Here is a 25,167-nt window from a genome sequence, read left to right on the forward strand (position 1 = left end):
AGTGGTCTTCCTTCCTGCATCAACACAGCTCTTATGCCTACTCCAAAAGCATAACATTCAATTTCAAATGTTAGAGAAAAATTAGGTAAAGCAAGTAAAGGAGCATGAGTAAGCTTATGTTTAAGAAGCTGAAATGCCTTCCCTTGTTCTTCACCCCATTTGAACGCAACATTCTTCTTGATAACTTCGGTAAGTGGTGCAGTGATGGTGCTAAAATCTTTCATGAACCTCTTGTAAAAACTAGCAAGTCCATGAAAACTTCTAACATTAATTACATTGGAGGGTGTCGGCCACTCTTGGATGGCTTTGATCTTTTCTTCATCAACTCAATACCTTTATTGCTCACAACAAAACCAAGAAAAACCATCTTATCAGAGCAGAAAGTACACTTTTTGAGGTTAGCATATAACTTCTCCTTTCTAAGCACTTCCAAAACAGATTGCAAATGAGAAACATGATCATGTAAATTCTTGTTATAAATGAGAATATCATCAAAATAAACAACAACGAATTTACCAATGAAAGCACGCAAAACATTATTCATTAAACGCATGAAAGTACTAGGTGCATTAGTTAATCCAAATGGCATAACTAACCACACATACAATCCATATTTGGTTTTAAAAGCGGTCTTCCATTCATCTCCTTCTTTCATTCGTATTTGATGATACCCACTCTTAAGATCTATCATTGAAAACACACAAGATCCATGCAACTCATCCAGCATATCATCTAAACAAGGAATATGATGTCGATTCTTTACCATTATGTTGTTGATGGCCCTACAATCAACACACATCCTCCATGTTCCATCCTTATTTGGCCCTAGAATCACCTGTACAGCACAAGGACTCATGTTTTCTCTCATGTGCCTTTTCTCCATCAATTCTTCAATTTGCCTTTGAAGCTCTTTCGTCTCCTCCAGGTTGCTCCTATATGTTGTTCGGTTTGGATTGGATGCACCGGGAACGAAATCAATTTGGTGTTCAATCCCTCGAAGAGGTGGTAACCCATGTGGTACCTCCTCGGGAAACAACTCCTTGAACTCCTGCAAGAGAGAAACAACAACACTAGGCAGCACAATGTCAAGTGGGTTTGTTTAAAAGAGCCTCCTTGTACATGAGTACAATCATCGGCCGTCTTGAAACCATTGCTCGCTTAACCGCACTCATTTTTGCATAGAAATTGCCTTCTTTTCTCTCTAATTTTTCCTCTCTGGCCATGTCTCTTGCTTTTTTCTCTATTTTTTTCTCACTGGCCGTGTCTCTTTCTTTTCTCTCTATTTTTCTCTCATTCTCACTATTCACATCCTGACTTTTTTTTGTACTCTCATTCTTTTGATCCCTCAATTTATTTTGATCACTCAATTGTTGCAACCTCACTTGATCATCATATATTTGCTTTGGGGTCAATGGAACTAGAGTGATTGCCCGCTGATTGTGCAAGAATGAGTACTTATTGGTGAAGTCGTCATGCTGCACACGCTGGTCAAATTGCCATGGTCTTCCTAAAAGTAGGTGTCCAGGTTGCATGGGAACCACATCACACAATACTTCATCCTCGTATTTATCAATCCAAAATGGTACCACAACCTGCTTTATGACCTTTATTTCACCACTATCATTCAACCACTGCAACTTGTATGGACGAGGATGCTTAAGTGTCGTGAGCCCTAACTTTTCAACCATAGAAGTACTAGCAACATTAGTGCAACTACCACCATCGATAATAACACTATATACTTTGTCTTTCACACTCTGAACATCTTCTTTCTCTTCTTGAGATTGCAAGTTTAAGGCTCGCAGTGCGACTAATGCAAGCAGCTCGCCATGATCGCCCCCGACCTCCTCATCTCCGATGGGCACGTCCTCCAATGGTGGCATGTCAACTAGATCATCTTCATTTTCGGACTCAATCTCACCATTGTCCCGAATCACCATAATATGCTTGTTCGGGCATTGACTAGCTATGTGTCCTCTCCCTTGACATTTAAAACATTTGATGTCACTAGAATGGGTTGAAGAAGGGACTGATTTACCTTGAGTGGTCGTGGTAGTGTTGGCTGTCTTGGGCTCTGGTTTGGCTTTGAAGGTGGATGAAGTTTCTTCCTTCTTTGGGTAGTTTGACCTCCAAGATGTTGTACTTGAACTTTGTGGAACTGCTCTTGGCCATGTACCACCCCTTTGGAGTTGCCTCTCAACTTTGATAGCCATGTGAACCAAATCTCCCAACTCTACATAATGGTGTATTTCAATTGTATTAGCAATCTCCCGATTTAACCCATTTAGAAATCTGGCCATTGTAGCCTCCCTATCCTCCTCCACATTAGCTCGAATCATTGCCATTTCCATCTCCTTATAATACTCATCAACACTTCGGTTCCCTTGATAGAGACTTTGCAGCTTGCGATAGAGATCCCGGTAGTAATGACTGGGTACAAACCGTCGTCTCATTACCCTCTTCATTTCATCCCAACTGTCAATAGGACATTCTCCATTCCGTCTCCTATTGATGTCCAACTGATCCCACCATACAATAGCATAATCTGTAAATTCAATGGCAACTAATTTTACCTTCTTTAAGTCGGAATAATTGTGACAATTAGAAACCAATTCCATCTTTTTTTCCCACTCGAGGTAGGCTTCAGGATCACTCTTTCCTTGAAAAGCAAGAATTTTCAGTTTGATATTCCCAAAATTACTATCTACCCGGTTTCTAGCTTCTCTATCCTGGCTATATCTGCTATGGCTGCCACTTCCATTCCGTCAGACTCCTCTAAATTGTCACCTTCAAATTTGCCCATATCCTCTATTTCTCGTCGAGGTCGCTTGTTCCTCATTGAGGTGTTTGGAACCTGTAGAGACTGCAACCTTTGTGTCCCCTCTTCTAACCTTTCCAACCTCCCCTGCATACCTTCCATCTTTGCCCTCATCATCCATCTCATCTCCCCCATTAATGCTTGTATTTTTAGCTTCGAAAGACCAGCCGATGGGCTCTCTTCGTTTGAATTTTTCTCTTGATTATACGACATGATTTTGACTCTGCAAATAAGGTTAGACACAAAAAAAGATATGCAAAGAAAAGGAACCTCACTACACTCCCTTACCAATCCACTCATATTCTTCGTATTCTTCTTTGAGTTCTTTTGGAACTAATCAAACAAGAATAAGAAATTCCAGCAGCGAATCAATCGAAAACAAACCAAACGAATCAGAACGGAAACAAACCAAACAAATTCAAAATGGAAACAAACCAAATGAAACAGCACTAAAAACAGACCCAAATGACACAAATATGTACCCGGAATGTGTTGATTTTTTACACTCAAGCGTGGGGTTTTGGCAAACAAAAAAATTAAAGAGCTGTTTTGGTACTCTTTTTTTTGTTTTTTTTTTTTTTTTGGATCCTCCGCTCTTTTTTCCTTTCTTTCTTTTCCTTTCGTTATTTTTTTTTTCTTTTCCAAATAAACACACTGGAATATGAAACGAGTATCAGGACAGAGTAATTTGGAAACCCCCTTTTTTTTTTCTCGGCAATGACTAAAATAGTCGTTCTTCTTTGTTTTTTTTTTTGTTTTGAAGCACTAGACTCAAAGACTAATACCATGGAAAGGACAGAAATCAAGACAATGAAAATAGGATAGAAATCAAGAAAGACGAGAATAACAATCTGGCCAAATCTTTTTTCTTATGATAGCCGAAATACCTAAACCAAGAAAAAGACGGAAAAAAATTAATAGGAATAACGAAAATGAAAAGAATAGACAAACCTGAGAAACCAAAGCTCTAATTACTAACTGATATGAACCACGCCAACTTGTAACGTAACCCGATACCAAATATGGTAAATGTCCCCAAGACCTTTCAAGTTTAGAAGGAAAATCGAAGACGCCACAAACGGGGATGGAAATCCTTTTGATAAGTCGATGAATGCCACAAGGAAAATCCTTGATAAGTTTGAATAGTTCTGGCAAGAACCCAAGGAGAATGTTTTTCGCTCAAAATGACAAATGTTCGAAAACTGTTTTAGAAGCCTCTATTTATAGTGGAGGCCCGAAACCCTAATTACATTCATTTAAGAAAGACATAAGGAAACCCTAACCGTGGCCCACATGCTCTTCCTCAATGCACGTGTGTGGCTGCTGGGGCCTCTTCCGGATCAACCTTGATGAGTGAAATCAGCCTTTGCTCCTCTTCCTTTGTGGCCACACTCGCTTCTTGTTGCATAACTCTCTGGACTAAATTATTTAGCATGTCTTTGTATCTTTTAGCTTGTGCTCTCGTCACTGGACCAACTGGAACTTGAGTTGGTTCATGAGTATTCCTAGTAGGTTTGATGTCCTCATCACATATCCATATTAAAAACAAGTTAGTATCAATTAGAAATCTCTTTCTTATAAAATTCAAAGCTATTTAGGGGTTGTACTAGTAGAATTTCCCAAACATGGAAAAAAAAACTTTGGTAGTCAATTTTAGTGGGTTAAAAAATTTTCTTCACTTACATTTATAATAGTTTTCAATTTTTCACATACTTAAACACAAATTTTCATTTTGTTGTGATCTATTTGCCTTATCTCTTTGTTTATGAGAAAAAGGAAGAGTGAAAACTCAAGTTTGGATTGGAAAAAAAATTGAACATCCAAAATGGACATGCACAAATGCTGAGAGTGATAATTCCAAAGAGTATCTGTGATTTTTAAGGCTTGTAAACTCTTTTAGTTTTTTATATATTAGTTTTGCAATCATGGGAAAATGGGGGCGGCGAGGGATTTTTAATTGAGTATTGACTCCCAAACCATAAGTCATTTCTAACAAAAATTATAGCCATTACACATCATTAATCGATCAAAACCTTTACGATGACCTATAATTGTTAGGTCTGCTTTTTGTAAATAGGCAAAATATGGGTTGTTTGGCTCGGTTGAATATCCCACTACATGTTAACCTGAGAATTTAATATTTTCTATCCTTGAATTTTTTGGATCATTAGGTCATTTGCATCTTCAACATGTTTCAGGCATGCATATCCATATTTAAAACATGTTAGGATGATTTAGAAATCTCTTTCTTATCAAATTCCAAGCTATTAGGTGTTGTACTAGTGGAATTTTCCAAACATGGATAACAAAACTTTGGTAGTCATTTTTAGTGGGTGAAAAAAATTTATTCACTTACATTTAAAATAGTTTTCAAATTTTTACATATATAAACTCTATAATTTTCATTATGTTGTGATCTATGTGTCTTATCTCTTTGTTTACGAGAAAAAAAGGGAGAGTGAAAACTCAAGTTTGGATTTGAAAAAAAATTGAACATCCAAAATGGAAATGCACAAATGCTAAGAGAGATAATTCAAAAAAGTATTTATGATTTTTAAGAATTGTAAACTCTTTTATTTTTTTATATATTAGGTTTTGCAATCATTGGAAAAGGGGGGCGAGGGGTTTTTAACTGAATGTGACTCCCAAACCATAAGTCATTTCTAACAAAAATTATAGCCATTACGCATCATTAATTGATAAAAACCTTTACGATGATTTATGATTGTTAGGTCTGCTTTTTTTAAAATGGTCAAAAAGTAGGTTGTTTGGCTCGGGTGAATATCCCACTGGATGTTAACATAGGAATTTAATTTTTTTTACTCCTTGTAATTTTTTCGTCAATAGGTCATTTGCATCTTCAACATGTTTCTGATATGTATATCCATATTTAAAACATGTTACGATCAATTAGAAATCTTTTTCTGAAAAAATTCCATGCTATTAGGTGTTTTGCTAGAGGAATTTCCCAAACATGGATAACAAAAACTTTGGTGTTCATTTTTAATGCTCGAAAAAAATTTCTTCATTTACATTTATTATAGTTTTCAATTTTTTGCATACATAAACTCTAAAATTTTCATTTTGTTGTGATCAAAACCATTATGTTGATCTATGATTGTTATGTCAGTTTTTTGTAAATAGGCAAAAAGTTGGTTGTTTAGCTCTGGTAAATATCCCACCCCAAGTTAACTTCAGAATTTAATTTTTTCTACTCCTTGAAAATTTTGAATCATTAGGTCATTTGCTTCTTCAACATGTTTCAGGCATGCATATCCATATTTAAAACATGTTACGATCAATTAGAAATATTTTTCTTATAAAATTCAATGTTATAACAAAAACTTTGGTGTTCATTATTAATGCTCGAAAAATATTTCTTCACTTAAATTTATCTTTTTTTTACGAGAAAAATGGGAGAGTGAAAACTCAAGTTTCGATTTGAAAAAAAAATTGAACATCCAAAATGGAAATGCAAAAATTCAGAGAGAGATAGTTCCAAAAAGTATCTGAGATTTTTAAGGATTGTAAACTCTTTTAGTTTTTAATATATTAGGTTTTCCAATCATCAGAACGGGGGGGGGGGGGGGGGGGGGGGGGGGGGGGGGGGGGAGGAGAGGGGGGGTGGTTGCATTTTTGACTAAGTGTGGACTCCCAAACCATAAGTCATTTCTAACAAAATTTATAGTTGTTACACATAATTAATTGATCAAAACCTTTACGTTGATCTATGATTGTTACGTCAGCATTTTGTAAATAGGCAAAAAGTGGGTTGTTTGGCTCTGGTAAATATCCCACCGCACGTTAACTTTAGAATTTAATTTTTTCTACTCCTTGAAAATTTTGGATTATTAGGTCATTTGCATCTAAAACATGTTTCAAGCATGCATATCCACATTTAAAACATATTAGGATCAATTAAAAACCTCTTTTTTTAATAAAATTCCACTAAGCTATTTGGGGTTGTACTTGTGGAATTTCCCAAACATGGATAATAAAACTTTGGTGTTCATTTTTAGTGCATGAAATAATTTTCTTCACTTACATTTATTATTTTTTTCAATTTTTTGCATACGTAAACTCTAAAATTTTCTTTTTGTTGTGATCAATTTGCCTTCTTTTTGTTTACGAGAAAAAAGGGAGAGATAAAACTCAAGTTTGGATTTGAAAAAAAATTGAACATCCAAAATACAAATGCACAAATGCAGAGAGAGATAATTCCAAAAAGTATCTCCGATTTTTAGGGAATGTAAACTCTTTCAATTTTTTATATATTATGTTTTGCAATCATCAGAAAAGGGGGGGGGGGGGGGGGGGGGGGGGGGGGGGGGGGTGCAGGCTTTTTAACTGAGTGTTGACTCCCTAACCTTAAGTCATTTCTAAAAAATAGTATACCCATTACTCATCATTAATCGATCAAAACATTTATGATGATCTATGATTGTTAGGTCAGCTTTTTGTAAATGCGCAAAAAGTGGGTTGTTTGGCTCGGTTGAATATCCCACCGGATGTTAACTTGAGAATTTAATTTTTTCTACTCCTTGAAATTTTTGGATCATTAGGTCACTTGCATCTTCAACATGTTTTATGCATGCATATCCATATTTAAAACATGTTAGGATCAATTAGAAATCTCTTTCTTATCAAATTCCAAGCTATTAGCTGGTTGTACTAGTGGTATTTCCAAACATGGATAACAATACTTTGGTGTTAATTTTTATTGCGTCAAAATTTTTTTTCACTTACATTTAATGTAGTTTTCAATTTATGGCGTACATATACTCTAAAATTTTCATTTTGTCGTGATCTATTTGCCTTATCTTTTTGTTTATGAGAAAAAAGGGAGAGTGAAAACTCAAGTTTGTATTTGAAAAAAAATTGAACATCCAAAATACGAATGCACAAATGCAGAGAGAGATAATTCCGAAAAGAATTTGTATTTTTTAGGGAATGTAAACTCTTTTAGTTTTTTATATATCTGGTTTTGCAATCATCGAAAAAGTGGGGGCGAGGCATTTTTAACTGAGTGTTGACACCAAAACCGTAAGTCATTTATAACAAAAATTATAGCCATTACGCATCATTAATCAATCAAAACCTTTACGATGATCTATGATTGTTAGACCTATTTTTTTGTAAATGGGCAAAAAGTTAGGTTGTTTGGCTCGGGTGAATATCCCATTGCACGTTAACATGAGAATTTAATTTTTTCTACTCTTTAAAATATTTTGGTCATTAGGTCATTTGAATCTTCAACATGTTTCAAGCATGCATATCCATATTTAAAAAATGTTAGGATCTTAGCAATCTCTTTCTTATAAAATTCCAAGCAATTATGTGTTGTGCTAGTGGACAACAAGTACTTTGGTGTTCATTTTTAATGCGTGAAAATTTTTCTTCACTAATATTTATTATAGTTTTCAATTTTTTGGCATACATAAACTCTAAAATTTTTATTTTGTTGTGATCTATTTGCCTAATCTTTATGTTTACGACAAAAATGGGAGAGTGAAAACTCAAGTTTGGATTTGAAAAAACATTGATCATCCAAAATGGAAATGCACAAATGATGGGTGAGAAAATTCCAAAAATTATATGTGATTTTTAAGGATTGTAAACTCTTTTAGATTTTTATATATTAGGTTTTCCAATCATCGAAAAAGGGGGGGGGCGAGGCATTTTTAAGTGAGTGTTAACTCCTAAACCATAAGTCATTTCTAACAAAACTTATAGCTGTTACACATCAATAATCGATCAAAACCTTTTTGATGATCTATGATTGTTAGGTCATGTTTTTTTGAATAGGTAAAAAGTGGGTTGTTAGGGTGTGGTAAATATCCCACTGCACGTTAACTTGAGAATTTAATCTTTTCTACTCCATGAAATTTTTAGATCATTAGGTCATTTGCATCTTCAACGTGTTTCTGGCATGCATATCCATATTTAAAACATGTTAGGATCAATTAGAAATCTCTATCTTATAAAATTTCACCAAGCTATTATGGGTTGTACTAGTAGAATTTCCCAAATATGGATAACAAAACTTTGGTGTTCATTTTTAGTGCATGAAATAATTTTCTTCACTTACATTTATTATAGTTTTCATTTTTTTGCATATATAAACTCTAAAATTTTCTTTTTGTTGTGATCTATTTGCCTTATCTTTTTGTTTACGAGAAAAAAGAGAGAGTGAAAACTCAATTTTGGATTTGAAAAAAAAATAGAACATTCAAAATGCAAATGCACAAATGCAAATAGTGACAATTCCCAAAAGTATCTATAATTTTTAGGGATTGTAAACTCTTTTAGTTTTTTATATATTAGGTTTTGTAATCATTGGAAAAGGGGGGGCGAGGCATTTTTTACTGAGTGTTGACTCCCAAACCATTAGTCATTTCTAACAAAAATTATAGCCGTTACGCTTCATTAATCGATCAAAATGTTTACAATGATCTATGATTGTTAGGTTTACTTTTTTTAAATGCGCAAAAAGTGGGTTGTTTGGCTTGGTTGAATATCCCACCGTACGTTAACTTGAGAATTTAATTTTTTCTACTCCTTGAAATTTTGGGATCATTAAATCATTTGCATGTTCAACATGTTTTAGGCATACATAACCATATTTAAAACATGGTAGGATCAATTAGAAATCTCTTTCTTATCACATTCCAAGCAATTCGTTACTAGTGGAATTGCTCTAACATCGATAACAAAACATTGGTGTTCATTTTTTGTGCGTGAAAAAATTTTCTTCACTTACATTTGTTCTAGTTTTCAATTTTTTGCATACATAAACTCTAAAATTTTCATTTTGTTGTGATCTAGTGTGATACGAACCACGTCAACCTGTGATGAAACCCGATACCAAATCTGGTAATCATCCCCAAGACCTTTCAAGTTTGCATGAAAACCAAGCAAGAACCTTCGTATAGTGAAGACGCCACAAACGGGGATGGACAATCCATTTGATAAGTCGATATTGAACGCCACAAGGAAATCCTTGATAAGTTCGAAAAGTTCTTTCAAGAACTCAAGAAGAATAACTCTCAATTTCAATAATGATCAAATGTTTTTAAATCCGTGTACAAGTCTTCTATTTATAATGGAGATAGAATAAAACATTTCCCTAATTACATTCAATTAAAGAAAACTACTTAAGGTAACTTGATGTAAATAGAATCCTAATATATTGCAAATGAGATCTTCCAAGATATGTTGCCAACTCGTGGATATCCTTGTGGTTCCCGCAAGATCTTCTAACCACCTGCCCTTCTAGTATAGATTGCCAACTCGTGGCTATCCTTGTGGTCCCACGAAATCGCATGGTGGGTCCCACCAGCTTGTGATTTCATGGTCGGTCCCACATTGTAGTAGAGAAAATCTTGCCGATGTCTTCATGGTGGGTCCCACTAGATTGTGCCTACATGGTGGGTCCCACAATATAATAGAGGAAAACCAACCTATGTTGGTGGGTCCCACTAACTTGTGACTCCATGGTGGGTCCCACAATATAGCAATGTAAAACCATCCTTTGTTCGCATCATTCCCCCCCTCTTGAGAAGGATTTGTCCACAAATCCTCTCAAGGGTCGACCTTACTCAATTGTTGCAGCCTCACTTCATCCTCGTATACTTGTTTTGGTGTCATCAAAACTAGAGTGATTCGCCGTTGTCAAATTGCCACGGTCTCCCTAAAAGGAGATGTCCAACTTGCATTGGTACCACATCACACAATACGTCATCCTCATATTTATCAATTTTTAACGGTACAACAACTTGTGTCGTAACCCTTACTTCACCACTATCATTCAACCATTACAGTATGTACGGAGGAGGGTGCTTAAGAGTTGTTAAACCTAGCTTTTCAATCATGGAAGTACTAGCAACGTTAGTGCAACTATTGCCATCGTAATAGCACTACATACCTCTTCTTTCACGTTCCAGTGAGTGTAAAAGATATTCTCCCATTGTACTTCCGCTACCTCTTCTTTAGCTAGCAAGCTTAAGGAACCTTGTACGACTAGTCAAGGAATCTCACAATTATCTACTCCGAACTCCTCAACTCTGATGGGGGCATCTTCCAATGGTGGCATATCATCTAGATCAGCTTCTCCTTCATAACCAATTTCACCATTTTCCTGGATAATTATAACTTGCTGGTTTGGACATTTGCTAGCAATGTGTCCTCTCCCCTGACATTTGATACATTTAATCTCACTAGAATGAATCGAAAGAGGAATTGATTTACCTTGATATGTCGTGGTAGTGGTGGCTGTTGTCGGCTCATGTTTGGCCTTGATGGTGGACGGATTTTCTTCTTTCATATGGTAGTTTGATCTCCACGGTGTTGTACTTGAATTCTGTGGAGCTGGTTTTGGCCATATACCACCCCTCTTGAGTTGCCTCTCAACTTTGATAGCCATATACACCAAATCTTCTAATCCCATATAATGGTGTATCTCAATTGCGTTAGCAATCTCTCGGTTTAAACCATTCAAAAATCTAACTATTGTTGCCTCCCGATCCTCCTCCACATTGGCTCTAATCATAACCATCCCCATCTCTTTATAATAATCATAAATGCTTTGGTTACCTTGATAGAGACTTTTATAATAATCTCGGTAGTAATAACTTGGCACATATTGTCGTCTCATCACTTTCTTCATCTCTTCCCAATTTTCAATAGGACGTTTTCCATTCCGCCTCTTGTTGATGCACAACTGGGCCCACCACACATTAGCATAATCAGTAAATTCAATTGCAACGAGTTTTACCTTCTTGAATTCGGAGTAGTCATGACAATCGAAAACTAACTCCATCTTCTTTTCCCACTCGAGGTATGCTTCCGGATCACTTCTTCCTTGAAACGCAGGAATTTTCATCTTGATACTTCCCAAGTTGTTATCTACCTGGTTCCTTGCTTCTCGATTCCGGTCATATCTCCTATGGCTGGCCATTGACATCCTATTATACTCCTCGAAATCATCAAATTTGCCCATATCTTCAACTTCCCTTTGGTACAACTTGTTCCACCTTGGGATATTCAGACTAAGTTATTGTTGCACCCGTTGTGCTCCCATTTCTGCCCTATCCAACTTCCCATGTATATCTTTTAACTCCTCCCTCATCATCCGTCTCATCTCCCCCACTAATGCTTGTCTTTACAGATTTGGAACATTGGATGATGAAATCTCTTGATCATGCGGCATGATAGAAAATCTTCAAACTGGGTAACAATAACATGCAAAAGAGGCTGGGTCCAATACACATTCTTTTTTTTTTCTTTGACCCGAGTTGACTCACTTAGTTGACCCGGTCAGAGTTGGCCTAGGAAAACTCTCTCTTTTTTTTTCTCTCTTTTTTTTACATGAGGTGATCTGGTTTGAGTTGGCTTGGGTGGACTCGGTTCAGTCGGTTCGGTCCGGCACTCAGCTCACTGAGTTGAAAAGGCGCGACCCGGAGCTGATTAAATTTTTCCTAACTTAGGAAAAAATTTAATCAGGCAACAATGTCGTCTTCAACCATCCTCCTTCTGCCGAATCCCGAATAGTGCGGCCCTCAGTAAGTTCGGGAAATTTGTCACCAGCTGATCTTCCCTCACGGCACCAAATATGGTAGGCAACGATTGTCTTTTTCTCTCACGGCATTGAAAAGAGCGGTATTCTCCCTCATGGCACCTAACAGAGGCAAAAGAAGGGCTTCGTCTTCCTCATGGCACAATGCAGTGGTTTTACGATGATAAATGAACGTCCGATTTACTTTCCGAAAGCTCGGTGATAATCTGATGGGCTCAGAGGCTGTCGTCTTCGTCGGCGCAATATTTTTTTCTTTGTCGTCTTCTTCGGCAATGGTGCCGAACAAAACTTCCCCTTGTCCGACGACGGTGTCGAGAAGGCTTCTTCGGCAATGGTGCAGACCTTCTCCTTCTTTGGCAACGCACGAACAGAGAGAAAAAAAACTCTTCCTCCTCTGAAAAGAGAAGTTCTTCGCGAGCCTCAACAACGTTTTTCTCTCTCTCTTTGTTTCTTGGCAACGACTATCTTCAGTTGTTCTTTGGTTTAGTTTTTTTTTTTTTGGATTTTTTTTTGGCAAAGAAGAAAATAAACAAAAAAAAAAGGTTGGGCAAACCTGATAAACCAAAGGTTTGATACCAACTGATACGAACCACATCAACCCATGACGAAACCCGATACCAAATTTGTTAATCGTTCCCAAGACCTTTCAATTTTGGATGGAAACCGAGACCCGTTGCTTAGCAAAGCAAGAACCTTGGTATAGTGAAGATGCCACAAACAGGGATGGAAATCCGTTTGATAATTCGTTTTGAACGCCATAAGGAAAAATCCCTGATAAGTTCAAAAAGTTCCTTCAAGAACTCAAGAAGAATAATTATCAATTTCTATAATGATCAAAGGTTTTTAAATCCGTGTACAAGTCCTCTATTTATAATGCAGGACGTGGTTGAATCTAGATAGAATAAACTCTTTCCCTAATTACATTCAATTAAAGAAAACTACTTACGGTAACTTGATGTAAATAGAATCCTAATATATTGCAAACGAGATGTTCCAAGATATGTTGCCAACTCGTGGATGTCCTTGTGGATCCCACAAGATCTTCTAACCACCTGCCCTTCTAGGATAGATTGCCAACTTGTGGCTATCCTTGTGGGTCCCACAAAATCTCATGGCAGGTCCCACCAGTTTGTGACTCCAAGATTGGTCCCATATTGTAGTAGAGTAAATCTTACCAATGTTTTCATGGTGGGTCCCACTAGCTTGTGCCTCCATGGTGAGCCCACAATATAACAGAGTAAAACCAACCTATGTTGGTCGGTCCCACTAGCAGGTGACTCCATGGTAGGTCCCACAATATAACAGTGTAAAACCATCATTTGTACGCATCATAGTGGCATTATCTTTTTGTTTAGGAGAAAAAACGGACAGTTAAAACTCAAGTTTGGATTTAAAAAAAAAATTGAACATCCAAAATGCAAATGCAGAAATGCTATGAGAGATAATTCCAAAAAGAATCTGTATTTTTTAGGGATTGTAAACTCTTTTAGTTTTTTATATATTAGGTTTTGCAATCATCAGAAAAGGGGGGGTGAGGCATTTTTAATTAAGTGTTGACTCCCAAACCATAAGTCATTTCTAACAAATATTATAGCTATTACACATCATTAATCGATCAAAACATTTATGATGATCTATGATTGGTAGGTCCGGTTTTTTTAAAATAGGCAAAAAGTGGGTTGATTGGCTCTAGTAAATATCCCACCACATGTTAACTTGAGAATTTAATTTTTTCTACTCCTTGAAATTTTTAGATAATTAGGTCATTTGCATGTTCAACAAGTTTCAGGCATGCATATCCACATTTAAAACATGTTAGGATCAATTAGAAATCTCTTTCTTATAAAATTCCACCAAGCTATTAGGGGTTGTACAAGTTGAATTTCCCAAACATGGATAACAAAACTTTGGTGTTCATTTTTAGTGCGTGTAATAATTTTCTTCACTTACATTTATTATAGTTTTCAATTTTTTGCATACATAAACTCTAAAATTTTTTTTTGTTGTGATCTATTTGCCTTATCTTTTTGTTAATGAGAAAAATGGGCGAGTGAAAACTCAATTTTGGATTTGAAAAAAAAATTTACATCCAAAATGGAAATGCACAAATGCTGAGAGAGATAATTCCAAAAAGTTTATGTGATTTTTAAGGATTGTAAACTATTTTAGTTTTTTATAGATTAGGTTTTGCAATCATCGAAAAAGGCGGGGCAAGGCATTTGTAACTGAGTGTTGACACCCAAACCATAAGTCATTTCTAACAAAAATAATAGCCGTTACACATCATTAACCGATCAAAACATTTACGATGATCTATGATTGTTAGGTCCACTTTTTGTATAATAGGCAAAAAGTGGGTTGTTTAGCTTTGGTAAATATCCCATCACACAATAACATGAAAATTTAATTTTTTCTATTGCTTCAAATTTTTGGATCATTAGGTCATTTGCATCTTCAACATGTTACAGGCATGCATATCCATATTTAAAACATGTTAGGATCAATCAGAAATCTCTTTCATATCAAATTCCACCAAGCTATTAGGGGTTGTACTAGTGGAGTTTCCCAAACAAGGATAACAAAACTTTGGTGTTCATTTTTAGTTCGAGAAATAATTTTCTTTACTTAAATTTATTATAGTTTTCAATTTTTTGCATCCATTTACTCTAAAATTTTCATTTTGTTGTGATCTATTTGCAATATCTTTTTGTTTACTCGAAAAAAGGGAGAGTGAAAACTCAATTTTGGATTTGAAAAAATTTGAACATCCAAAATGCCAATGCACCAATACAGTGAGAGATAATTCCAAAAAGTATCTGGGATTGTAAACTCTTTTAGTTTTTTATATATTAGGTTTTGTAATCATCGGAAAAGGGAGGGCGGGTCATTTTTAACTGAGTGTTGTCTCCCAAACCATAAGTCATTTCTAACAAAAATTATAGCCGTTACCCTTCATTAATAGATCAAAAAGCTTACGATGATCTTTGATTTTGAGGTCAGCTTTTTGTAAATGCTTAAAAAGGGGGTTGTTTGGCTCGGTTGAATATCCCACCGCACGTTAACTTGAGAATTTAATTTTTTCTACTTCTTGAAATTTATGGATCATTAGGTCATTTGCATCTTCAACATTTTTCAGGCATACGTATCCATATTTAAAACATGTTAGGATCAATTAGAAATCTCTTTCTTATCAAATTCCAAGCTATTAGCTACTAGAGGAATTTCCCGAACATCGAGAACAAAACTTTGTTGTACATTTTTAGTGCGTGAAATTTTTTTTTTCACTTACATTTATTATAGTTTTCCATTTTTTGCATACATAAACTCTAAAATTTTCATTTTGTTGTGATCTATTTGCCTTATCTTTTTGTTTACGAGAAAAAATTGAGAGTGAAAACTCAAGTTTGGATTTGAAAAAAAATTGAACATCCAAAATGCAAATGCAAAAATTCAGAGAGAGATAATTCCAAAAAAAATCTGAGATTTTTAGGGATTGTAAACTCTTTTAGTTTTTTATATATTAGGTTTTGCAATCATTGGAAAAGGGGGGGCGAGACATTTTTAACTGAGTGTTGACTCCCAAACCATAAGTCATTTCTAAATAAAATTTTAGCTGTTACACATCATTCATCGATCAAAACCTTTACGATGATCTATGATTGTTACGTCAGCTTTTTTTAAATAGGCAAAAAGTGGGATGTTTGGCTCTGGTAAATATCCTACCGCACGTTAACTTGAAAATTTAATTTTTTCTACACATTGAAATTTTTGGATCATTAGGTCATTTGCATCTTCTTCATGTTTCAGCCTTGCATATCCATCTTTAAAACAATGTTAGTATCAATTAGAAATATCTTTCTTATAAAATTCCAAGCTATTAGGGGTACTAGTGTAATTTCCCAAACATGGATAACAAAAATTTGGTAGTCATATTTAGTGGGTGAAAAATTTTTTTTCACTTACATTTATAATAGTTTTCAATTATTTGCATACTTACACACTAAAATTTTCATTTTGTTGTGATCAATTTGCCTGATCTCTTTGTTTATGAGAAAAAAGGGAGAGTGAAAACTCAAATTTGGATTGGAAAAAAAATTGAAAGTCCAAAATGGACATGCACAAATGCTGAGAGCGATAATTCCAAAAAGTATATGTGATTGTTAAGGCTTATAAACTCTTTTAATTTTTTATATATTAGGTTTTGAAATCAACGGAAAAGGGGGGCGAGGGATTTTTAATTGAGTGTTGACTCCCAAACTATTAGTCATTTCTAACAAAAATTATTGTCGTTATGCATCATTAATCGATCAAAACCTTTATGATGATCTATGATTTTTACCTCAGTTTTTTGTAAATAGGCAAAAAGCGGGTTGTTTGGCTCTTGTAAATATCCCACCACAGGTTAACTTGAGAATTTAATTTTTTCTTCTCCTTGAAAATTTTGGTTCAATAGGTCATTTGCATCTTCAACATGTTTCAAACATGCATATCCATATTTAAACTATGTTAGGGTCAATTAGAAATATCTTTCTTATTAAATTCCATCAAGCTATTAGTCATTGTACTAGTGGAATTTCCCAAACATGGATAACAAAACTTTGTTGTTCATTTTTAGTGAGTTAAATAATTTTCTTCACTTACATTTATTATAGTTTTTTATTTTTTGCATACATAAACTCTAAAATTTTCATTTTGTTGTGATCTATTTGCCTTATCTTTTTGTTTACGAGAAAAAAGGGAGAGTGAAAACTCAAGTTTGGATTTGAAGAAAAATTGAACATCCAAAATGCAAATGCACAATTGCAGAGAGAGATAATTACAAAAAGTGTCTGCGATTTTAAGGGAATGTAAACTCTTTTAGTTTTTTATATATTAGGTTTTGGAATCATCGAAAAAGGGGGGGGGGGGGGGGGAGACATTTTTAACTGAGTGTTGACTTCCAAACCTTAAGTCATTTCTAACAAACATTATAGCCATTACGCATCATTAATCCATCAAAACGTTTACGATGATCTATGGTTATTAGGACAGCATTTTTTAAATGCGCAAAAGGTGGGCTGTTTGGCTCAGTTGAATATCCCACTGCACGTTAACTTGAGAATTTAATTTTTTCTACTCCTTGAAATTTTTGGATCATTAGGTCATTTGCATCTTCAACATGTTTTTGGCATGCATTTCCATATTTAAAACATGTTAGGATCAATTAGAAATCTCTTTCTTATAATATTCCAAGCTATTAGGGTTGTACTAGTGGTATTTCCCAAACATGGATAACAATACTTTGGTGTTCATTTTTAGTGCGTCAAAAAAATTTCTTCACTTACATTTATTATAGTTTTCAATTTTTGGCATACATAAACTCTAAAATTTTCATTTTGTTGTGATCTATTTTCCTCATCTTTTTGTTTACGAAAATCATGGGAGAGTGAAAACTCAAGTTTGGATTTGAAAAAACAATTGAACATCGAAAATACAAATGCACAAATGCAGAGAGATAATTCCAATTAGAATCAGTGATTTTTAGGGATTGTAAACTATTTTAGGTTTTTTTTTTATTAGGTTTTTCAATTGTCTGAAAAGAGTGGGCGAGGCATTTTTAACTGAGTGTTGACTCCCAAACCATAAGTCAATTCTAACAAAAATTATGGCTTTTACACATCAACAATCGATCAAAATATTTACGTTGATCTATGATTGTTAGGTTCGATTTTTGTAAAATAGGCAAAAAGTGAGTTGTTTGGCTTTGGAAAATATCCCACTACACGTTAACTAGAGAATTTAATTTTTTCTGCTCCTTGAAATTTTAGAATCATTTGGTTATTTGCATCTTCAACATGTTTTTGGCATGCATATCTATATTTAAAACATGTTAGGATCAATTAGAAATCTCTTTCTTATCAAATTTCAGGCTATTAGGTGTTGTACTAATGGTATTTCCAAAACATGGATAACAATACTTTGGTGTTCATTTTTAGTGCGTCAAAAAATTTTCTCACTTACATTTATTATAGTTTTCAATTTTTGGCGTACTTAAACTCTAAAATTTTCGTTTTGTTGTGATCTTTTTGCTTTATCTTTTTGTTTACGAGAATAAAGGGAGAGTGAAAACTCAAGTTTGGATTTGATAAAAAATTGAACATCTAAAATGCAAATGCTCAAATGCAAAGATTGATAATTCCAAATAAAATCAGTGTTTTTTAGGGATTGTAAACTGTTTTAGTTTTTTATATGTTAGGTTTTGCAATCATCAGAAAATGGGGGGTGATGCTTTTTTAACTAAGTGTTCACTACCAAACCATAAGTCATTTCTAACAAAAACTATAGCCGTTACACATCATTAATTGATCAAAACCTTTACGTTGATCTATGAATGTTACGTCAGCTTTTTGTAAATAGGCAAAAAGCGGGTTGTTTGGCTCTGGTAAATATCCCACCGCACATTAACTTGAGAATTTAATTTTTTCTACTCGAAATTTTTGGATCATTAGGTCATTTGCATCTTCAACATGTTTCATCCTTGCTTATTCATATTTAGAACATGTTATTATCAATATGAAATTTATTCCTTATTAAATCCCAAATTTGGATAACAAAACTTTGGTAGACATTTTTAGTGGGTGAAAAAATTTTCTTCACTTACCTTTATAATAGTTTTCAATTTTTTGCATACATAAACTCTAAACTTTTCAATTTTTGTGATCTATTTGCCTTATCTCTTTATTTTCAAAAAAAAAGGGAGAGTGAAAACGCTTGTTTTGATTTGAAAAAAAAATTGAACACCCAAAATGGAAATGCACAAATGCTGAGATAGATAATTCCAAGAAGTGTCTGTGATTTTTAAGGATTGTAAACTATTTTAGTTTTTTATATATTAGTTTTTGCAATCGTCGGAAAAAGAAGGGGGGGGGGGGGGGGGGGGGGGGGGGGAGGGGTGAGGGATTTTTAACTGAGTGTGACTCCCAAACCATAAGTCATTTCTAACAAAAATTATAGCCATTACACATCGTTAATCAATCAAAACCATTATGATCATCTTCGATTGTTAGGTCTGCTTTTTGTAAATGGGCAAAAAGTTAAGTTGTTTGGCTGAAGTGAATATCCCACTGCACGTTAACATGAGAATTTTAATTTTTTCTTCTCCTTGAAATTTTTTGGTCATTAGGTGATTTGAATCTTCAACATGTTTTAGGCATGCATATCCATATTTAAAACATGTTAGGATCAAATAAAAATCTCTTTCTTATAAAATTCCAAGCTATTAGGTGTTGTGCTAGTGGAATTTCCCAAACATGCATAACAAAAACTTTGGTGTTTATTTTTAATGCGTGAAAAAAAAAAATCACTTTCATTTATTATAGTTTTCAATTTTTTGCATACATAAACTCTTAAATTTTCATTTTGTTGTGATCTATTTGCCTTATCTTTTTGTTTACGAGAAAAATGGGAGAGTGAAAACTCAAGTTTGGATTTGAAAATAAATTGATAATCCAAAATGGAAATACAAAAATGATGAGAGAAATTTTTCCAAAAAGTATCTGTGATTTTTAAGGATTATAAATTCTTTTAGTTTTTTATATATTAGGTTTTTCAATCATAGGAAAAGGGGGGCGAGGCATTTTTAACTGAGTGTTGAATCCCAAACCATAAGTCATTTCTAACAAAAATTATTGCATTTACACAACATTAATCGATCAAAACCTTTACGATGATCTATAATTTTTATGTCCACTTTTTGTAAATAGGCAAAAAGTGGGATTTTAGGGTCTGGTAAATATCCCACCACACGTTAACTTGAGAATTAATTTTTTCTACTCCAAATTTTTGGATCATTAGGTCATTTGCATCTTCAACATGTTTAAAGCATGCATATCCGTATTTAAAACATTTTAGGATCAATTAAAAATCTCTTTCTTATGAAATCCTACAAGCTATTACTGGTTGCACTAGTAGAATTTCCCAAATATGAATAACAAAACTTTGGTGTTCATTTTTAGTATGAGAAATAATTTTCTTTTCTTACATTTATTGTATTTTTCAATTTTTTGCATACATAAACTCTAAAATTTTCGTTTTTTTTTGTTGATCTATTTGCCTAATTTTTTGTTTATGCAAAAAAAGGGAGAATGAAATCTCAAGTTTGGATTTGAAAAAAAATTGAACATCCAAAATCCAAATGCACAAATGCAGAGAGAGATAATTCCAAAAAGTATTTGCGATTTTCAGGGATTGTAAAATCTTTTAGTTTTTTATATATTAGGTTTTGCAATCATCGGAAAAGGGAGGCGAGGCATTTTTAACTGAATGTTGACTCCCAAACCATAAGTCATTTCTAAAAAAAATTATAACTGTTACACATCATTAATCGATCAAAACCTTTACAATGATCTATGATTTTTAGGTCTGCTTTTAATAAATAGGCTAAAAGTGGGTTGTTAGGGTCAGGTAAATATCCCACCACACTTTAACTTGAGAATTTAATTTTTCTTCTCCTTCAAATTTTTGGATCATTAGGTCATTTGCATCTTTAACATGTTTCAGGCACGCATATCCGTACTTAAAACATGCTAGGATCAATTAAAAATCTCTTTCTTATAAAATCCACCAAGCTATTACTGGTTGTACAAGTTAGAATTTGCCAAATATGGATAACAAAACTTTGGTGGTCATTTTTAGTGCATGAAACAATTTTCTTCACTTACATTTATTATTGATTTCAATTTTTTGCATGCATAAACTCTAAAATTTTTATTTTATTGTCATCTATTTGCCTTATCTTTTTGTTTACAAGAAAAAAGGGAGAGTGGAAACTCAAGTTTAGATTTGAAAAAAAATTGAACATCCAAAATGCAAATGCACAAATGCAGAGATAGATAATTCCAAAAAGTATCTGCGATTTTTAGGGATTGTAAACTCTTTTAGTTTTTTATATATTAGGTTTTACAACCATCGGAAAAGGGGGAGAGGCATTTTTTACTGAGTGTTGACTCCCAAGCCATAAGTCATTTCTGACAAAAATTATAGCCGTTACGCATCATTAATCGATCAAAACATTTACGATGATCTATGATTGTTAGGTCAGCTTTTTGTAAATGTGTAAAAATTGGGTCTTTTGGCTTGGTTGAATATCCCACCGCATGTTAACTTGAGAATTTAATTTTTTTTACTCCTTGAAATTTTTGGATCATTAGGCCTTTTGGATCTTCAAAATGTTTCAAGCATGCATATCCATATTTAAAACATGTTAGGACCACTTAAAAATCTCTTTCTTATCAAATTCCAAGCTATTAGCTACTACTGGAATTGCCCAAACATCGATAACAAAACATTGGAGTTCATTTTTTGTGCGTGAAAAACTTTTCTTCACTTACATTTATTATAGTTTTCAATTTTTTGCATACATAAACTCTAAAATTTTCATTTTGTTGTGATCTAGTTCCCTTCTCTTTTTGTTTACAAGAAAAAAGGGAGCATGGAAACTCAAGTTTGGATTTGAAAAAAATTTGAACATCCAAATTGAAAATGCACAAATGCAGAGAGAGATAATTCCAAAAAGAATTTGTATTTTTTAGGGTTTGTAAACTCTTTTATTTTTTTATATATTAGGTTTTGCAATCATCGAAAAAGTGGGGGCAAGGCATTTTTAACTGAGTGTTGACTCCCAAACCAAAAGACATTTCTAACAAAAATTATAGCTGTTACACATCATTAATCGATCAAAACATTTACGATGACGTATGATTGTTAGGTCTGCTTTTTGTAAAATAGGCAAAAAGTGGGTTGTTTGGCTCAGGTAAATATCCCAACGCACGTTAACTTGAGAATTTAATTTTTTCTACTCCTTAAAATATTTGGATCATTAGGTCATTTGCATCTTCAACATGTTTAAGGCTAGTATATCCAAATTTAAAACATGTTAGGATCAATTAGAAATGTCTTTCTTATAAAATTCCACCAAGCTATTAGGGGTTGTACTAGTGGAATTTCCCAAACATGGATAGCAAAACATTGGTGTTCATTTTTAGTGCGTGAAATAATTTTCTTCACTTTCATTTATTATAGTTTTATATTTTTTGTGTACATAAACTCTAAAATTTTCATTTTGTTGTGATTTATTTGCCTTATCTTTTTGTTTACAAGAAAAATGAGAGAGTAAAAACTCAAGTTTGGATTTGAACAAAAAATTTAACATCCAAAATGGAAATGCACAAATGCTAAGAGATATAATTCCAAAAAGTATCTATGATTTTTAAGGATTTTAAACTCTTTTATTTTTTTATATATTACGTTTTGCAATCATCGAAAAAGGGAGGGACGAGGCATTTTTAACTGAGTGTTGACTCCCAAACCATATGTCATTTTTAAAAAAAAATTATAGGCGCTTCACATCAATAAACGATCAAAACATTTGCGATGATCTACAATTGTTATGTCCGCTTTTTGTAAAATAGGCAAAAAGTGGGTTGTTTGGCTCTGGTAAATATCCCACCGCACATTTACTTGAGAATTTAATTTTTTCTACTCCTTGAAATTTTTGGATCATTAGGTCATTTGCATCTTCAACATGTTTCAGGCATGCATATCCATATTTAAAACATGTTAGGAACATTTTCAAATCTCTTTCTTATCAAATTCCACAGAGCTATAAGGGGTTGTAATAGTGGAATTTCCCAAACATGGATAACAAAACTTTGTTGTTCATTTTTAGTGCGAGAAATAATTTTCTTTACTTACATTTATTGTAGTTTTCAATTTTTTGCATACATAAACTCTGAAATTTTCATTTTTTTGTGATCTATTTGCCTAATCTTTTTGTTTTTGCGAAAAAAAGGGAGAATGAAATCTCAAGTTTGGATTTGAAAAAAAATTGAACATCCAAATTCAAATGCACAAATACAGAGACAGTTAATTCCATAAAGTATCTACAATTCTTAGGGATTGTAAACTCTTTTAATTTTTTATATATTAGGTTATGCAATCATTGGAAAAGGGAGGGTGAGGGATTTTCAACTGAGTGATGACTCCCAAGCCATAAGTCATTTCTAACGAAAATTGTAGCCATTACACATCATTAATCGATCAAAACATTTACGATGTTCAATGATTGATAGGTTAGCATTTTTTAAATGAGCAAAAAGTGGGTTGTTTGAATCAGTTGAATATCCCACCGCACGTTAACTTGAGAATTTGATTTTTTTGACTCCTTGAAATTTTTAGATCATTAGGTCATTTGCATCTTCAACATTTTTCATGCACGTTAACTTGAGAATTTGATTTTTTTGACTCCTTGAAATTTTTAGATCATTAGGTCATTTGCATCTTCAACATTTTTCATGCATGAATATCCATATTTAAAACATGTTAGGATCAATTAGAAATCTATTTCTTATCAAATTCCACCATGCTCTTCGGGGTTGTACTTGTGGAATTTCTCAAACATGGTTAACAAAACTTTGGTGTTCATTTTTATTTCATGAAATAATTTTCTACACTTACATTTATTGTAGTTTTCAATTTTTTCCATACATAAACTCTAAAATTTTCATTTTGTTGTGATCTATTTGCCTTATCTTTTTGTCTACGAGAAAAAAGGAGAGTGAAAACTCAAGTCTGGATTTGAAAAAAAATTGAAAATCCAAAATGCAAATGCACAAATGCAGAGAGAGATAATTCCAAAAAGTATTTGCGATTTTTAGGGATTGTAAACTCTCTTAGTTTTTTATATATTAGGTTTTCCAATTATAGGAAAAGGGAGGGCGAGGCATTTTTAACTGAGTGTTGTCCCCTAAACCATAAGTCATTTGTAACAAAAAAAATAGCCGTTATGCATCATTAATCGATCAAAACCTTTACGATGATCTATGCTTGTGTGGTCAGCTTTTTGTAAATGTGCAAAAAGTGGTTGTTTGGCTTGGGTTAATATCCCACCGCAAGTTAACCGGAGAATTTAATTTTTTCTACTCCTTGAAAATTTTTTATCATTAGGTTATTTGCATCTTCAACATGTTTCGATCATGCATATCCATATTTAAAACATGTTAGGATCAATTAGAAATGTCTTTCTTATCAAATTCCAAGCTATTACTACTAGTTGAATTTCCCAATCGATAACAAAACTTTGGTGTACATTTTTAGTGCATGAAATTTTTTTATTCACTTACATTTATTATAGTTTTCAATTTTTTGCATACATAAACTCTAAAATTTTCATTTTGTAGTGATCTATTTGCCTTATCTTTTTTGTTTACGAGAAGAAAGGGAGAGTGAGAACTACAGTTTGGATTTGAAAAAAAATTGAACATCCAAAACGCAAATGCATAAATTCGGAGAAAAATAAATCCAAAAAGAATATGTTATTTTTAGGGATTGTAAACTCTTTTAGTTTTTTATATATTAGGTTTTGCAATCATCAAAAAAAGGGGGCGAGGCATTTTTAACTGAGTGTTGATTCCCAAGCCATAAGTCATTTCTAACAAAAATTATAGCCGTTACACATCATTAATCGATCAAAATCTTTACGATGATCTATGATTGTTACGTCAACTTTTTGTAAATAGGCAAAAAGTGGGTTGTCTGGCTCTGGTAAATGTCCCACTACACGTTAACTTGAGAATTTAATTTTTTCTACTCCTTGAAATTTTTAGATCATTAGGTCATTTGCATCTTCAACATGGTTCAGCCTTGAATATCCATATTTAAAACATGCTAGTATCAATTAGAAATCTCTTTCTTATAAAATTCCCAACAATTAGGGGTTGTACTAGTGGAATTTCCCAAA

The 25,167-nt window shown here is 33.6% G+C and overlaps 1 protein-coding gene across 1 annotated transcript; it reads right to left on the reverse strand.

Moving 5' to 3' along the window:
• Window positions 1-271: 271 nt before the first annotated feature.
• Window positions 272-2,618, reverse strand: LOC137951180 (uncharacterized). The gene is made up of 2 exons (XM_068797766.1): window positions 1,149-2,618; window positions 272-1,048 (listed from the first exon to the last, which is right to left on the reverse strand). The coding sequence occupies exons 1-2, from the start codon at window positions 2,616-2,618 to the stop codon at window positions 272-274; spliced, it is 2,247 nt and encodes a 748-aa protein (XP_068653867.1).
• Between the last annotated feature and the right edge of the window lie 22,549 nt (window positions 2,619-25,167).

The sequence above is a fragment of the Aristolochia californica genome, unplaced genomic scaffold, assembly GCF_029961685.1.
Source record: "Aristolochia californica isolate CCGP_79_NKW_82.1479 unplaced genomic scaffold, dmAriCali1.0.hap1 SCAF_15, whole genome shotgun sequence".
Classification (NCBI taxonomy): Eukaryota; Viridiplantae; Streptophyta; class Magnoliopsida; order Piperales; family Aristolochiaceae; genus Aristolochia; species Aristolochia californica.

Bases quoted from the DNA above. Each gene is read 5' to 3' on its own strand.
- LOC137951180 (XM_068797766.1), bottom strand. From the start codon at position 2,618: ATGGAATTGGTTTCTAATTGTCACAATTATTCCGACTTAAAGAAGGTA. The intron at 1,049-1,148 runs GTTTCAAGACGG...TCTCTCTTGCAG, and splicing joins GTGCGGTTAAGCGAGCAATG to GAGTTCAAGGAGTTGTTTCC.